Raw genomic sequence first — 17,152 nt, forward strand, 5'->3', positions numbered from 1 at the left:
ACTATATTTATTTTATTTTCCATTTTAATTCAGTTAGCACAACTTCTGTGTTCTTGAGCAGATAGAGGAACAAAGAGACATCAACGATTTTAGACATCTTTACTTTTCCAAAACAACACAAAGACAAAATGTGAATAGAAATTTCACTGTATGCATAAACATTTTCAGTGCTTAAAAAAAACAATAAACTATGTACACAAAGTTGGATACACAATGTAAATGTTTAACAATACAAAAACAGAGGTGACGTGAAGGTGAAAGGTGAAGTCACAACTACACAGGTTTCTTCTACATCTCAACAATCTTATTAAAACGTACAAATGCACTGAGCACTACTTGTTGAAAAATATTTAAATACAAAAAAAACTTTGTAACCCTGATGATCACAGCCTCCTGGTTACTTAACAAAATAGTACTTAAAAAAGTTAAACTTGAAACCTCCAGCACATGTGTCCCAGACGATCAATGTTCTTATGCAAAACGCTGTGAATGGGTGCTATATAGCGTGCAACATCACCGTCGCGCGAAAAGTCCCGAAAGAAAATTCCTTGATCGGCACAGAAGGTGAATTTCTGTGGCATAGGGCTGTTGCCTCGCATGTACTCCCAAACACCCAACAGGAGCAGCCTGACTTCAAATGGTGAGATGTGAGGGAAGACCTCTTGGATGTTGCTCAGTACTGGTGGTAGAAGCTGTCCCTCACCCATACATGATACAAGCAAACAGGATGCTTGAAGATGCCAGGGGGAGTCTGATACTGATGGTTGTCTTGATGCTTCCCAATGAGCCAATAAGGTAGAAAGTAGGCCCCTTAGAACAACAGAGCAGTAACACAGAGCTGGACGTCCAGCTGCGACCACACGGAGAAGGTGGAACAACACAGGGTTTCCTTTAAAGGCACGGCGAATGTGTATGTCTCGCTCGACTGTGGTTTTAGCATGTTCCTCTGGTGGCCATGACAGCTCTCCATTTGCTACGTCTGGGCAGATGTTCTCCACTAATGTTACTGCAATGACCTTTGCAGCTTCTGCATTAATTGGGGGAAGGCCATTACCAGCATCTGCAGCAGAGCCGTTCCTAGCATTGCCTGTAGTGCTTCCTCCACCTGAACTACAACATTTAACGGTTAATGCGAGCAAGGTCTGTACATTATGACTGACTCTGTCTGGATCAGGTTGGAAGGGAATGCGAGGAGGTTTTAAACCCTTTCCAATCACACCAGAATGAAACACGGACCAAACGTTACCGGTAAAGTTAACAGAGGTGCCAAATTTGCAGTTGATGTCCAGCAGGGAGATATCTGGGTGGTTGGCTGATTGTGTGGTGTCATCACCTTGACTTTCCTGCAGACCCCCAAACAAATCTCTGTTTCCTTTGAGTAGGGCACCTTCCACCAGTTGTTGCAACACAGCTTTAAGTGCCAAGGGGGAGTAGCCTGCTAGACGTGACAATAGACGCATGGAGTAGGCGACTTCCTCTTCCACTGGCTGCCATCCTGCTTTTAGGACCTCGCCTTGCTTTCGTAGAGAAACAAAGAAATGGGACACTGCTGATCGACATATCAGTAGTAAATGGGCAGGAGAACAAGCTCTGGGAAGCTGACTGCATGATAGAAGACGAGCAGTAGCCCTGGATACCACAGTGTCACCATGAAGAAGCAACTGGCAGAAATCATGAAGGTGGATGGAAACAGAAACTTTGACCTGTGCAGACATAGACGACTGACCTGAACTTCCCCCCGCAGACCCACCATTTCTATGATCCTCCTCTTGACTCTGTACTGCAGTAGCTAGGTTGTTCAGGAGCTGAGCTAACTCTCTATTGTTAAGGGTCTGGGTGTGGATCTGGGCAACACACCGAGATACTGTTGAGGGTATCAACCCAGAAAGAGAAGTGGAAAGAGGGGTGTACAGTTGTGAAGCCAGTGCAAGCTCTTCTGGATTTCGTGCTTGGGTGAAGAGCTGACACAAAGCTTCAGTGGCCACGCTCGCACCACCGTATACAGATAACAGACACAGAAGCTGATGCAACCAAAGGTGCCTTTTCCTCTCAAGGCGCAAAGTTTCAGCGCACAGTTCCCCTATGTGACCCTGAAGCTCCTCTAGAAATGGAATCACCTGAAGCATTGCTGAACCAGAGGCAGATGAGGAATGTGGGTAAGGTTCGTCACCCTCTGGCCTGTTGTGGACAAGCTTGTGAAGGTGTAGCAGGAGCATTTGGAGTAAACGATCACAGGCTTCTCGAATACTATCATGGGGGGAGGGTGTAGGACCTGATATGATCACAGAAGATGGCGTTGCAGTGTCAGCGAGGAACTTTAGCACCCTCGTTCCACCCGAAGGGCTTTGGCTAATGAGGTGCACTGCTAGACCTAACATGTTCTCAAGCTCCTCCCGGGGCAGAGCCTGAAACTGAGCCTGCAGCTGAACTAGTACAGGTGGTCGAAGAAAATCCACCAGCTCTGCAGAAACAGCACCCAGGAGTGTAGGGGAAAGAGCAGCCAGCTGAAGCAGGAAGGGGACGGTGGCCCTTCGAAGGTGAGGGGAGTTCTCCCACCCACCTGCCCCAGATGAATGTGCAGGTACATTTTGTGGCGGAGGAGACAAACTGTCTTGGAACATCCTGAGGAGCTCTTTCTTGATGCTATCCGAATGCCTGGAAGTCAAGTGTCCAAGAATACCAACCACTGAGCCTATTTTGGGGACCCGACTGCTCTTGTCTATTGGCTGCTGTTGGCTCATCTTGTCAGCGGAGGCATATCCATGAGCATAAAAGTCTTTGAGCCCACAAGCCAGTACCCTGCTAATGATAGTTCCAGGGAAGGCAGAGCCAATGTGGGCAACAACCCAGTCAAAATGAGGCGAGTGCTGAACAGAGGTGTCCAGCAACGCATCCACACAGGCATCAGGACACCATGCCAACATGGCCGCTAGACACTGAGAGTAGCACTCCATAAGTGAGCGCGTGGCTGCACACGACATCCATAACTGCAGCAGTTCGTTCAGGCTGGAGGAGTGAGGAGCCGCTCTTCGTCCTGCATGCTTGCTACTAAGCTGACCAAGAAGGTCTACAGCCCACGTGGACACAAGTGGTGCCCAAGCTTTAGGACTAAGTTCGATGAATTCTGACAGGACAGCATGAACTTCTTTAATAACATCCTCTAAATTGGATACGCTGGCATTGCTACCTCCACTTGTACCGTTGCCTCCGTTTTCACTTTCTGCCTCCAGATCTTGTAGAAAAGCTGCAACATATTCATCATACACGCCCCTTAAGTGCTCTAAGACGGCTCCGCGGCAAGCCGGTACCGTTCGAAGGAGGCGTACTGCACACCGGGCATGATCGCGAACGCTGAGTTTACGTCCCTGCGTCTGGTCAACACCACTGATGAAAGCCTTAATTTCTAAAGCCAGCTCTTGAGGGCTAATGGGGAGGAAAAAATGAAAGTTATTATATGTATAAATTTATTATATGTAATAAATTTTGCAATGACAATAAAAACAAATAAACATCTATATTTCAACAGGATTCCTTTTTGATGTTTCTATAGACATCACTTGTCAGAGACAATAGTGTTACATGCTATAATAAGTCGAAAACTACTTTTAATATCATATTTATAATTGGTGTGTATTTCTATGACCTCATAGTAAATAAAAAAACCTACATGGTATATTTATGGAAAACTGCAAGAATATTTAAGTGAACATAAAAAAGTTAAAAGCAGGCAAACCGGTCTACAAGCAAAGTGTTCATATCACAATATGCATACTGCAGTATGAATATAGCAATGGTTTACAATAACTGAATGATTTTAATACATCAAAATTATACAGATTATTAAAGAGAATGATGCCTTCTTCACAAAAAAAGAATGTGAAACACGTATGTTAGTTATTTAATTTATAATATGATATTGTTGTTGTTGTTTTTAATTATATGTGATACATAAGTTATCCCATATCTCAGATTTTTCCTAATATCGTGCAGCCCCAGCGATTACAATAAAAAACATTGTCTGACAGTCACTTCAGGAGTGGAGTTAAATGATCCTGATATATAATTTTCCATATTACAACTATAATGATACAACTAATATAAGTATTTATGTCATGGAAATGTAAAGCTGTAAACAAATATGTGATTAAGGAGAGCCAAACTAAGGACAGCAAACCCACACCCAAGAAATGACTGTAAGGGACTGTGTGTGACATTTGTCATGTAAAATGTACATATATTACTATAGTTAACAAACGGGGAGTAGTTATCTTCAAAACTTTATTGACATACTGTAGAAAACCTAGCAAAAACCTACACATTTTCAATACCGGTAAATACATTTCACATTCCCTTGTGACAGTAAAGGAAGGACGAGATGTGTGTTTCTCCGTAATTGCCATTTTTAATGCAGATTAATGTAAACTTCAACTTTTCACAGATTTAAGCTGTTTTTTATGTTAATGATCAACTCGTATGATTATTTTGCTCACCTGTAATTGTTTAGAGGAGTGTGGCAGTGAGACGACGTCTGCATGGCTGATAATGCATTCCCCTCAAACATGGCAGACATCGTTCATGTGCTCAGGCACAATTCTCCATAAACAGTATATTATTGACATAAAAAGAACTACTGCAAATATCAAACTGTGAGGTCAGGCCAAGTTTTTACAACTTTTACCTATTTTAATTTTAAGTTTCAATGAACGATAGACCATACAGGCAGCGGAAGCTCACACGCATTCACTCTTCATACGGGGCAGGAGGTTGTAGCCATACATATCGCCCTCTAGAGTTTAGGAGAGTTTTATTAGCAACCCTGTGTGAAATATAATATTTTATGATGACTATAAAAATTAATCTTTAGGAGAATATGAGGTCAAATACAAAGACATGCAGTAATTTAATCAGGATATAATTATTTGATTATGTCAAAATCATATTTTGTTGTGCAAAATTGGAGGAAGGAAGGGAACCTTAAAGATCATACAAGTGGAGTGTGATGGACAGATAAAGCCTAGAATTACAACATGTATCGAACATTGTGGTGTCAATATAGTACGTCTATAAATGTGGTCACAAAAAAATCAGAAATGTAAAAAAATTCCTTTACTGGTCAATTTTGTCTTTTTGTCCACGATTGTTAACCACCTTAATTTGTATACATCACTAGACCTTTTTTTTTACTTTGTCATTCATCAATAATGCTTAAACGTTGTGATGAAACAAATCTCTTGATTTGTTATAGATGTATTATTTTTTGAATATAAGTTCACTGAAAAAAACTTGTGAACACAAATTAAAATTAATTTAATTTTAAGAAAACTTTATTCAATCAGGTTGAACTGGTGTACATAATAAAATTACGTAGATCCAACAACTTAAAAAAAAATTTTTTTTAAGAAAACTTAATTCAATCATGTGCATCCAGAGATTTTTTCAGTGTTATTTAAAATATTTTATGTCATTATTTATATTTTATTATCTTTAGTTGTTTAACGTGGTCTATATGTAACATATTGTATTTTTAATATTTATTCTTGTCTTTTATTTCTAAAAGTTTAATTTATTTAGTATATTTAATTTGCCATTTATGAGAACCTGTTATATTGGAATAAAATGAATCCTTTAGCCATTATTTTGTCGTTGGTTATATGTAGTCATTTAATAGTGATATTTAATGACAGCTATGGGCTATGGCTAGAAGTCTTTTAGATGTTCACTGACAGCCCAAATTTAGCCTTGTTTTAGCCTAGACCCATGTTTACCATCTATTAAACTTAAATGTAGTTAATTAATTAAAAGTTTAAAGTCTATTTGATGACTAGTCTATTCTTGGGCTATATTAGACATCTATTTGATTTTCACTGACAGCCCAAATTAATTTTAGACGCCAGAGTTGTGTTATATTTTTGGACTATTTTGGGGGTATTGTATCTTTTAGACTAGTTAACTAGTCAGTTTCAAAATTTTGTTTAAACGGCTGCTAAATTAGTCACAGCGAACATCCCTAAGAAACATGAACGAAGTAAACTAAATAAATAGATGTAAAAAAAAGTTACATATGATTGCTTCTTTGTGCTTACCAATAAACTTTTGCAAAAATGTACAATTAGCAAGCCCCAGGCACTGATCTGGCCTCATCCCCTGGTGTTTTAAAAACCTAGAAACGCCCCACATACAATTTTCTCTGGTATTTTACAAAAGTATGTGGATGCCCAAATTGACTTCTTTGGTAGTCTAATCTTACTTGGCACAAACTACTGTATATGATATTATATAATACACACATAAATAAGTTATGAAGTTTATGTAATAATAAACAATATGCTCAAAGTCTTAAAAGTACAAAACATATTTGTTTCATTTATGATATCAATTAGACAAACATATACAAATTAAAACCGTATACGTCTTTTATTTGTTATATCATTAGTGTCAAAAACAGAAGAGCAGCTTAAGTTATCATGGCGACTATGTTTTACTAACCTAAAAATAATGACAAACAAATACACATGCAAAAAGACGATTATTTTGTATCAAACATTTCTGGGATGAATTGGAAAAGAGATTGTGAGCCAGGCCTTCATGTCCAACATCTGTGACTGACCTCTGAAATGCACTAGAATGAATGAGAACAAAAAATCCTATTGAACCCACTGTTTTGAAAATATTCATCTTTGTTTATATATGCACTAAGAATGACATCAGCCTGCCTGGGATGAATGAACGTGGATGCAAAATAGACTCCGGGCGGGGCACATCAGCATTGGAGCTGCTGACTTTTTGTAGGCTAATCTTACTCAAACACACTATGATGTTTTTTCCATTACTGATACTGCTTCGTGCTTGCAATCGTAATGCCGTGGAAACAATATTTTTATGTCTGATACTGCACACACCATCATATGATAACTTCATTAGATTCAAGAGAAATGCCTTTAACGGCATTAACCAATGAGATCGAGTCATTTTGTTATCTGCACATGCACTGATTGGTCAGTCCTCCCTATTTCTCTCTATTTCTCCCTTATATAATACAAAGAGAAGTACATGGATGCCCAAATAGACTCTTCTGGAAGGCTAATCTTGCTCAAATACATACTGTAAGTATCTAAAAGTTTATTTCATCTACACCTTGATGAACTTACTAAATTCAGTAATAATTAATATGCAAAAAGCCTTATAAAGTACAACGCATATTTGTTTTGTTGATATCAAACATTTATATCCTATTCAAATAAAATGCTTACAGTAAGTCTTTTGTTATGTATTTCTTTGTTAGTGTCAAAAACAGAAGAGCAGTTTGATAAGTGGTCATGGCATCGACGGTATGTTTTACTAACCTAAAAAGAATGACAAATGACTAACACATGCAAAAGACAATTATTTTGGAGTTAATATTTATGGAATTGAAGGGATATTTATTGTTATGCAGTGTTGTAATTATTATTGCTTGAGGAATATAGGCTATAGCAAAGTATATAGGCAAAAAAGAGAGATAAACAGTAAGTTATAAAATAATCTACACTTTAAAAAATTATTAGTGGACTTTAGACTTAAAAAAAACAAACTATTGGAAACCTGTTGTCTTCAAAAAATCAAGCAAGTAAACTTACATATGAATGTTTGAGTTTGACTGACAAATAAAAATTATTAAAACAATAAAAAAAGTGCTGTGGTCACTTTTTGAGTTGAACTAACTTAAGCTTATTAAATTGCAATTACACTGTAAGTTAGAGTAAGCTGGAAAAAAACTTATTTGGGTATTGTGAAATTTTCAACACTCTTTCAACAGCTTTAAAAACTTGTAGCTTATACAATTCAATTCAAACCAAATAAGAAAAACTGCTGTTTCTGTTAAGAAACGTCTGTTTCAATTACTCCACACTGACACTTATTGCTTATTGAAGCCTGATTGTTGTTTTTATTGTTTTTAACGTTAATAAGGCTAGGACACCAAAAACTTCATAACCTTAAAAATTATGCGCTGCATACCTCATATAAATTTCAAATATCATTGTAAACAACGAGATGGTCAGTAATAAAACAAATTAATAAATGATGAGCAATAGCTCAAATATTTACAACAAAACAAGCATGAAATTTGATTGGTCTTACAGTTAGCTACTTTCCAAGTACATAAATTGAATTGAAAGTAATCTAAGGTAAAGTAATACTGCAGTATTCACGTGACATATATTGATTAATTACTATTAAAAAAAAGTTTGTAAAGATTAGTAAAAATTAGTAAAGATCAGTGAGTGATTTTTTTTCTTTGCCTTTTGATTAATCTATAATAGGATATTTGGAATGTTGTGGCTTTAAGACATATTGTAATGCATGGATCCAATATACTACATGGCTGTTCAAGACATATGCTTAGTTGGATAATTGAGGCACTTTGAGGTAATTTTGTGAACATTTAGGTGCAAGAAAATGTGAATTTGCACACTGTCTTAACCAATTGCACTTATTCACATGCTATCTGGAGCCTTGAGATGTGCCTTTCCATGCACACACTTCAGATGTGCGCACACACGCACACACAAAACTACAAACAACGCATCTTTGCTTAAATAGGGCCCTGCTATAAAGGTGGGGTCATGAAATGCCTTCTTGTTGGCTGTTCACTACAAAAATGTAACGCCTGATATGATTGTCTTCTAGGATGATAAGATCCCAGAACCAGGAGACCTCATTGAAATCTTCAGAATCGGATACCAGCACTGGGCTATTTATATCGGTGATGGTTTAGTGATTGACTTTTCAACCAGTAAGTTATTCGAAAAAAATAATTGATAACAGTAATAAAAGATACTGCATTACACTTGCTCGTGTTCTGCTACAGTATCACAAATAATAAGTCTAATGGATTACACATTTTTATATAACGGCTAAGCATTTATACAGCTTACTTCTACTTTACCCTTTATATTTATAGTTGATTGTGCTCCAGATGGGTCTTGCACTCAAGGGGGCCTACTGAGTGAAGAAGCCAAAGTACAGAAGCATAAACTCTCTGATGTGGTTGGCAAGGATAAGTATCGTATCAACAACCGTCTGGATGACAAATATGATGTTCTACCTATCAGTCTGATCATGGAGAGGACAATGGCACTTTTGGGAAAGAGATTTCCATATAGTATGGCCACAAGCAATTGTGAGCACTTTGTCACACAGATGAGATATGGATACCCAGAGTCTTGCCAGGTATATAAAATGGTATTGTATTGTTTGACATTCTCAGATAATTCACAGATTTGATTGTGTAACTGTATGCAGTGAAATCAACTCCAAAAACATACCAATCAGGTTTAATCCCCACTGCGCAAAGTGACGTCGATAAAATTCCTTTTGCACATTTTTTTCCAAAGTTTTTCCAAAGTTTACAGGACATCCAGTATTGACATTCACTGGACTTTTCTACATCAAATTTAAACTCCCGTCGAACCAAGTCTTTTGCACATCCAGTTTTGGTTCCCTGAAGGTGCAGACTGTGACGCCAGACTGAATGTCCAGTATTGACGTTTATTGGACCTCTGTTTAAGGGCTAACTGTAGTCCAAATGTGGTCGTTGTGGACGTCTTTTCTACATCAAATTTAAATGAATTTTAGACGTTTTTATACTGCTTCTATCTGTGCATAACTGTATTCCCATTTCAGAAGGTGGCATACTGTTCATTTTCCTATAGCTTTCTTTGTCACAGCAGCAGATGGAATGCCCACATGTACCTGATAACAAAAACCACATTAAACACAATCAGAGACGATATAGACACAAACTGTGGTTCAGAGACACAAGTAAAAAAAGTATATATAAAAATATATATTTATTAATAATGTCAATTGTTTGCACATGTTTTAGACGTTGTCTTAGTGTTAAAAAAAGTTACCTAGTCCGACGTTAGAATGTTGAACAACATTGACATCCAATTGGGGTCATGGTTAGAAGTCCAAATTTAGCGGACCTAGTTTACACATTGTTTAAACATCAAGAATTGAATAGAATAGATGCAATACATACATGATTTGCCCGTCCATCAGACGTCTAATGTTTAATGGGTCTATACTGAATTGTCCTTAGGTGTGTGATTGTATATGTGAATGTGAGCCCTGCATTAATCTCAGTCAGGGATCCTGTCAGCTTGAGATGTTGGCGTCCAAGCCTCCTGTGATCCTGTAGAGTACACACTGGTTTGGAGAATGAGTGAATTAATGGATGGATTTGGTTACATAAGCTCAGTCTGCAGTTTCTGCATTTAGGTTAAATGTGGTAAGCATTTTTGTTATCACAAAGTGAACTGATATCCTGTTTTTGTCTGTATTCACAGGTGCACAATGCTGTGGTGGGGTCCAGTTTTTTAAAGTTTTTTGGAGCAAAAACTTCTGTTCCATGCTCAGAAGCCCAAAAGAAGAAATAAAAATGAGCACTGGGAAACTGAATACCAAATGAGGTCTTGAAATTTTTTTGTCAGTAAATGTATTTGATAGAAAGCTTACTGCAGTGACTTAATATGCTTATGGTGGACAATTAGACATTTTTATAAAATGTTAGTTTGTATAAGCAAACTTAACTACAAATAGAATTATGTGTTTTACAACTTATCTCAATCTCATGCCTGAAGTGTCACATATATTTTGCTATAGCTTTGAAGTTTCCATGTTTGTATTGTACCGGTATAATCCAATATGGCTGGTTGAATATTTGACCAAATTAATTATAAAGCATACATTTTTTTATCTTAGTGCTAATGTGTAATGTAGTTTATATTTAAATAAAGGGCAAGTTTATTTCTGACATAGATATACTTTCAAGTTTGTATTGTAATTCTGTACTTCCAGGGTGCACATTTGTTTACATTTTGCATAGTAGGTTGTTAGGCTGTATTCCTCATTCTATGAGAATACCATTACTGAAATTCAGCTTAGATTGGAAATTGTTGTTGTTTCTCAGCTCTTGTTTGATAGATTATTTCTATAAGGTAATAAAGCCGAATGATCATATACCTTGTTTAGTTTGTTTATATTCTTCACATAAACTAAAATGCTTTGCATGTGTGGTTTATAAGAACACTTGAAGAGTTTGGTTCCGTTTTTAAAAAATTTTTGTTCAAAATGTTTGTCATGTTTTTATTGTGTTTTATTGTGTTTCTTAGCTGTATTTTTTTAGTTATGAAGGCTTAAATCAAAACAAACCAACTGCAGTTTGATTAATATTAATTCCCAGCCAACGGAATGCACAATCAAAAAACAAGATTTTCTTTTTGTTTTGGAACCAAACTTTTTCCCTTTTTCATGGCTATACAATATTGCTTTTGCTATTAAGCCTACGCTTACAATGCTTAGCAGCAAACTAGAGCACAAATCGAGCGCATATTTCTCCTCGTTGTTTTTGTTGAATCTTGTCCATATTGATGTTTAGTGTTTTTTTGCATTTTTGCATGCACTGCAATTATACTCAAATGTAGCTAACTGCATGTTCAAATAAAGATTTTAAAATGTTAAAATCACTGTGTTCTCCGACTTCAAATATCGACCCTTGCCTTCAAAGTCCGTGGCCTTAAAGAATCCAGACCCTGAATTGGGATGCACCCCTTGAAAAGAGCTGTTGTGTGATTAACTGATTTAACAAGAAATTAGAGTTTTTCTTTTCATAAACTGCTAAAACTACAGAAAAGAGAAGCTACACAGATTTTGCTGCGATTCAAAGAATCAATTGAAGCCAGGCACATGGATTTACAATTTTGTGTTAGATATGTAATTTGAGTGATTTGATATGATTTGAAATCATATGTTGTGTAAAATATAACACTGACTACTCAAATTAAATATTTAACATTTAGTAATTTGTGTAACTATGAAGTAGTTTTTTAGGAATTGATTAAAAATATATGCATTATGATGACTCTTGTGCTTCTACATAGGTGCAGACAAGGTCCGCTCTGCTGTTTGTGTTACACACTTTAGGTAACATTAGCATACTTTATGCCTTTACAGTACTATTTCATTTATTGGTAATTGTGCTTTATCCCAAATAATAACTAGTATGTTACCATGTTATTTACTTTAAAATAATGGTCTAAATTTTAAGTAATTTATTAAAACCTGAGTAATTACTAATAAGTTACATATTATTTTCACTTTAAAATAATGATCCACATTTTAATTTTTTTTTAAGACTTATGTCTTAAGGCCTAAGTAGTTACTAATGGGTTTCAATGACTTTAACTTTAAAATAATGGTCCAAATTATAAGTAATTTATTAACACCTGAGTAATTACTAATAAGTTACATATTATTTTCACTTTAAATAATGGTCCACATTTAAATATTTTTTTACTTATGTCTTAAGGCCTAAGTAGTTACTAATGGGTTTCAATGATTTTCACTTTAAAATAATGGTCCAAATTTAAGTAATTTAAGTAATTTAAGCAATAAATTAAGCAATAAGGATGGATATATCTAACAGAGTGTGAAAACATGGAAACTGTTTTTTGTAAGATAAGTTGGCTATTAAGAGGTGTATTCCTATTGTTGTTTATGGTTAAATAAATACAATAAAAATAGAAAAAAAAATGTGCAAAGAATTCAACTGATATGGTAACATAGGAATTGAATCCTATAGTTACAATATTTTGCCTTTTCTTTGATTAAAGGTAACACGAGTAATTCAAAGTAATTAAGTAAAAAAAAATTTCAGATTGTATTATTTGTAGTTCTCAAACTGGGGTCCCCCAGTTTTCAAAAATTTTGTAAAGTACATTATTATTAATTCTGTGTAATGAAACCTCAGAAGAATAAGGCTACTAACCAACAGCACTACGTTGTATAATTTAATATGTTTTGTTTAATTCATATTATTAGGTTTTCAATTTTTTAGGGGGGGGCAAGAAGGAATGCACCTTACACAAAGGGGGCGACCTTATTTTACAGGATCAGACCTTATTTATTGGTATGTAAATGTTGATATAGTTAATTCAACATTCAGTAATTAATATTACTTATTTATTAAGTAATATGTAACTAGTTGTTATTTAACCCAATCATTATGCTATTGCCAACTGATTAGTTAATCACAGTTTATTATGAGGCCTTTACACACCACTAAAAACATAGTTATGTATATTTTATTACATTTCTATCAATAGATCCTCCTAAATTTGACAAATTGTACATTTAAACAACAGTAAAGTTTGCTTTGCCTTCAGAAAAATAACAATAGCGCTTTAAGAGCGTTCACCAATGAGAAAAAGAGATCTGCACGCTGATTGGTCAGTCCTCTCTCTTTAAAGCGCCATCAGCTGATTCTTCACCTCTGATGTTATTTTTACTGCAACCAGAGGCGCGTGGATGGTAATCTTACTCAAATAACAACTCTGTGTAAGTTTATGACCTTTATTATTTCATCTCGTTTTAACACACGATAAACTTACTAAAGTATGTTCAAAACATACGTGTTTCCTGAATATGAATTATGTAACGTTAACCCTCAAAGCCCGAAACAGCAGCACACACGTTTGGTTTACGATGACATTCAACGAATACAAAAGAAGCAGGAATTAAACTCCTTAATGGCTTTTATGTGTTTGTTATAACACAGTGTCAAAACCAGCAGCAGACTGAGAAGGTTGCCATGGCACCGACTAAGGTAAATGTGTTATACTGACCTGAAAAGAATGTAAAGAATGACAAAAAAAGTTGAGTGACATAGAAACTCCAAAAAAAAATCGTCTTTGTTTCTATTTATAAAATTAAAGGGTTTGTTACTGTTGTACTTTGTGTTGCTCAAGGGATGTGGCTTGATGGTGACACACCTAACAACTTTCTGAAACATTTTAAGATTGGACTCAACACACTTAAAGAGTGTTTCTTGCATAATGATTTTTATCTGTGATTGTAAACGAACCACTGATCATAGTCATTTAGTTGTGCTCAGTCTTTATGATCAAATTACTTTCATAATCTGTGCAAAAATCATTAGGTGTGTCCACATCGATCTTAAGTTCAGACAATAAAGGGAGATAAACAGTATGCTCAAAACTTTTAATTTTAGAGAGCTAAAACTTCACCAGAACAAAGCGAACAGGTCTTTTGTTATCTTTTTATTATCTTACATAACAGCAGCAACACTTTCACTTTCCATTTTACTATACAGAATTTACAATTTTTTAAAAAGTATAAAGTTATAACTTATCTATAAGTTATATCTTAAAGCCAAAACAAAGCAAACTTTTTTCTATTCCTCAATATCACTCCTGCTGTAATTGTATTCTAGCATGACCAAAAACCAGAACCAGGAGACCTCATTGAAATCTTCAGAGGCGGATACCAGCACTGGGCTATTTATATTGGTGATGGTTTTGTGATTCACCTTGCCCCACCTTCTGAGTTATTTAAAAGTTATATATTTAATGATAAAAAAATGTGTGTGGTACTTTCTCACAATTCTTGTTTTATAGCTGAGCATGCTGATGCTGGGGCTTACAGTATGATGTCAGTACTCTGTGATAAAGCCATAGTGAAGAAGGAGGAACTCTGGACTGTAGTTGGCAAGGATGAGTACCGTATCAACAATCTTCTGGATAACAAATATGAACCTCGACCTATCGGACAGATCATACGGGAGGCACGGAAGTTTCTGGAAAAGGAACTTCCATATTGTGTGTTTAGAGGGAATTGTGAGCACTTTGTCACAGAGCTAAGATACGGAAAGCCAGAGTCTCGGCAGGTACAGGAGTTTCACTTTCAGATCATTCACGGATGTAATGATGTAATTATAATGCTTTTTAAATGGTTACTTTGAAACTGATTACTGTCCTGTGATAAAGTTACCCTTAAGATTTATAATCATATAGGTTGTCACTAAGTGAAATGATATGCATTGATGCACATTTTTTGTCCATTCTCACAGGTGCGAGAAGCAGTGCACATAGGTGTTGGAGTTGGTATCATGGCAATGGTTGGCTTTGGAGCTTTGGCTTTGGCTTCAGCAATATTTGGTTCAAAAGACAAAGAGCAGCAAACAAAACAAATGAAAAAATAAACTGAATTTGGAAGGCTTGACTGTGCTTTCAATATCAGTAATTTTTTCAATCTATGTATTTTATGGAAAACTTGAATATTAAAAAAATATATATTTCACGAAGTAGAAGTCTTAAAGGTACCGTGTGTAAATTTTAGCGGAATCTAGTGGTGAGGTTGCGAATTGCAACACTAAAAAAAATGATTCAAGCCCTTCATAAGCCGAAAGTATACTAGGGACGTCCGCGTATCAAGAGGGTCCGCGGACGGTCCCAAAATTTGAGACCGCGCGGACAGTGCGCGTACAGTCCGCGTACAACAGCGCATGCGCGTGAAAATATTTAGACAGGGCACTCCACTATAAACAATTATACAAAGGAAATAGACAGCATTTGCACACACACTATCGTTTTTTTTCTTTTACTTTTACTTCTTTCAAGAACAGAAAGCCCTGGAGCATGTTTGTTTGATTCCTGTCCTTTGTTGTCTTATTGTTTGTTCTAAACTGTGTTTGCAATTGTGGATCAGTTACTTTTCTTCACCTATCCTAATGTTTTAATGTACTGTAAATGTCTCCAAATCAGTGCTGCCCTGACAGCCTGTTAGACTAATAATTTGAATAAGAAATCATTTGTATTGCGTATAGTGTTGAACGCGGCCATCCGCGTGTAGCCGCGGGGACTATACTCGGAAAGCTGAGCGGACGCGTGCGCGCGCGAGCCGACACGTACGCGGAAAAAAAGTATACCCGGGCCTTTAGAAATGACACATTAAAATTGTGTTGAATTAATTTAAAATACCTCATTAAGAGCAAAAAGTATATATATTTAATTAGTCTAACACAAAATGAATATGTAAATTTATTGATTTCTTTTTAATTGTGTTAACACAATTAGTTTGGGTTCTGGAAAAAGAATTTCCCAGCATGCTTTGCTGCAACTGCTTTTGGAGAGTAATTTTTTAAATTAAGTGTAATTTTATGCATTTTTAGGTAAAGAGAAAGACTTAATAGTGTTTAATGCCCATTTATCTTATTGATTTAGAAGCGGTTGTGTTATATTTTTTCAAATTGTTTGGTTACCATCGTGCAGAAGAGTGGTGCTTGTGGTTAGGTTAATCATATAGTGACATATTTCTCTCAATGAGCACTAACTGTGTTAATGCCTGTTTGGAGATCAGTCTTTTCTCACATGCTCATCCAAGTATCATATATGTTAATATTATTAGCATGCTAACATGTGCTTATGCTAATTTGTATGATATAATAACGTTTTATATAAAATAACAGAATTGAGTTATTCAGACTACACTACATTGAGTTATTCAAACTATGCTAAATCAAGTTATTCAGACTACACTAAATTGAGTTGAGGCAACTAATTGAGTATTGCCATTTACTTTAAATTGAGTTGGACTAACTCAATATATTTTTATTGTGTAAAGCAGTTTTTTATGAGTTAGGGGTACACATTCATATTGGATGGAAATCCTGCCCACAATTTTATTGAGTTAATCCAATGAATCATCTTTTTGAGTGAACCAATGGCTCAGTTCACTGCCCACCCCTCGCTTTTGAAACGCTTAGAGAAGCTACGGTAGCCGCCACCGAACAAACATGTCATCTTTGGAGACAACTTAGTAAAAAAAGTTTTTGTAGAAACATGGTGGCACAAAATGGCGACTTCCATGTAAGGGGACCCTCGGGATGTAGATTAAAACGTCTCATTCTAAGGTAATAAAAACATAACGGTTCATTATGAAAGGTCTTTATACACCCCTGAAAATATATAGTTTTGCATATTATTTTGCATGTCTGTCAAGAGATCCTTCTAAAAAGTACACACTGCACCTTTAAGTTTTATGAGCACAAATGGAAATATTTATTATAAAATGTAACTGATTGCCAGAAGGATTGCAAGATTGACAAATCTTGTTTAGGGCAATACTGTATTTTTCACCATTGATAAATCTTTGTACGAAGGACGTGTTTTATAAATATTTTAATACTGCACATTTCCCTGCTGACTTCATTAATATACTCTAATATGGCTTCTTGTGTGTTTTTCATGTTGTTTTATAGTTCTAATTAAACTGAAGTACCTTTTGTGATGTGATATACAGAATACGAATA

General features: G+C 35.8%; 3 protein-coding genes across 3 annotated transcripts; 2 read left to right on the top strand and 1 right to left on the bottom strand.

Annotated features, from left to right (window-relative positions):
- Window positions 1-83: 83 nt before the first annotated feature.
- ints5 (integrator complex subunit 5) lies at window positions 84-4,764 on the bottom strand. The gene is made up of 2 exons (XM_055177968.2): window positions 4,491-4,764; window positions 84-3,423 (listed from the first exon to the last, which is right to left on the bottom strand). The coding sequence occupies exons 1-2, from the start codon at window positions 4,568-4,570 to the stop codon at window positions 426-428; spliced, it is 3,078 nt and encodes a 1,025-aa protein (XP_055033943.2). The 5' UTR covers window positions 4,571-4,764; the 3' UTR covers window positions 84-425.
- A 2,236-nt stretch (window positions 4,765-7,000) lies between these two features.
- On the top strand, window positions 7,001-11,004 carry LOC141350097 (phospholipase A and acyltransferase 3-like). The gene is made up of 5 exons (XM_073854587.1): window positions 7,001-7,103; window positions 7,283-7,328; window positions 8,668-8,773; window positions 8,900-9,210; window positions 10,332-11,004. The coding sequence occupies exons 2-5, from the start codon at window positions 7,317-7,319 to the stop codon at window positions 10,419-10,421; spliced, it is 519 nt and encodes a 172-aa protein (XP_073710688.1). The 5' UTR covers window positions 7,001-7,103; window positions 7,283-7,316; the 3' UTR covers window positions 10,422-11,004.
- A 2,241-nt stretch (window positions 11,005-13,245) lies between these two features.
- Window positions 13,246-17,132, top strand: LOC129422197 (phospholipase A and acyltransferase 3). The gene is made up of 5 exons (XM_055177967.2): window positions 13,246-13,380; window positions 13,601-13,648; window positions 14,276-14,384; window positions 14,460-14,728; window positions 14,912-17,132. The coding sequence occupies exons 2-5, from the start codon at window positions 13,634-13,636 to the stop codon at window positions 15,041-15,043; spliced, it is 525 nt and encodes a 174-aa protein (XP_055033942.2). The 5' UTR covers window positions 13,246-13,380; window positions 13,601-13,633; the 3' UTR covers window positions 15,044-17,132.
- Window positions 17,133-17,152: the final 20 nt, after the last annotated feature.

This window comes from Misgurnus anguillicaudatus, chromosome 16 (assembly GCF_027580225.2).
Source record: "Misgurnus anguillicaudatus chromosome 16, ASM2758022v2, whole genome shotgun sequence".
Classification (NCBI taxonomy): Eukaryota; Metazoa; Chordata; class Actinopteri; order Cypriniformes; family Cobitidae; genus Misgurnus; species Misgurnus anguillicaudatus.

What these genes read in the sequence shown, in the direction of transcription:
- ints5 (XM_055177968.2), bottom strand. Translation starts at nt 4,570, where the DNA reads ATGTCTGCCATGTTTGAGGGGAATGCATTATCAGCCATGCAGACGTCG. An exon ending in ACTCCTCTAAACAATTACAG is followed by an intron (nt 3,424 to 4,490) that starts GTGAGCAAAATA and finishes CCTCCCCATTAG; the next exon opens with CCCTCAAGAGCTGGCTTTAG.
- LOC141350097 (XM_073854587.1), top strand. An exon ending in AGTGATTGACTTTTCAACCA is followed by an intron (nt 8,774 to 8,899) that starts GTAAGTTATTCG and finishes ATAACGGCTAAG; the next exon opens with CATTTATACAGCTTACTTCT. An exon ending in GATACCCAGAGTCTTGCCAG is followed by an intron (nt 9,211 to 10,331) that starts GTATATAAAATG and finishes CTGTATTCACAG; the next exon opens with GTGCACAATGCTGTGGTGGG.
- LOC129422197 (XM_055177967.2), top strand. An exon ending in GATTCACCTTGCCCCACCTT is followed by an intron (nt 14,385 to 14,459) that starts CTGAGTTATTTA and finishes CTTGTTTTATAG; the next exon opens with CTGAGCATGCTGATGCTGGG. An exon ending in GAAAGCCAGAGTCTCGGCAG is followed by an intron (nt 14,729 to 14,911) that starts GTACAGGAGTTT and finishes CCATTCTCACAG; the next exon opens with GTGCGAGAAGCAGTGCACAT.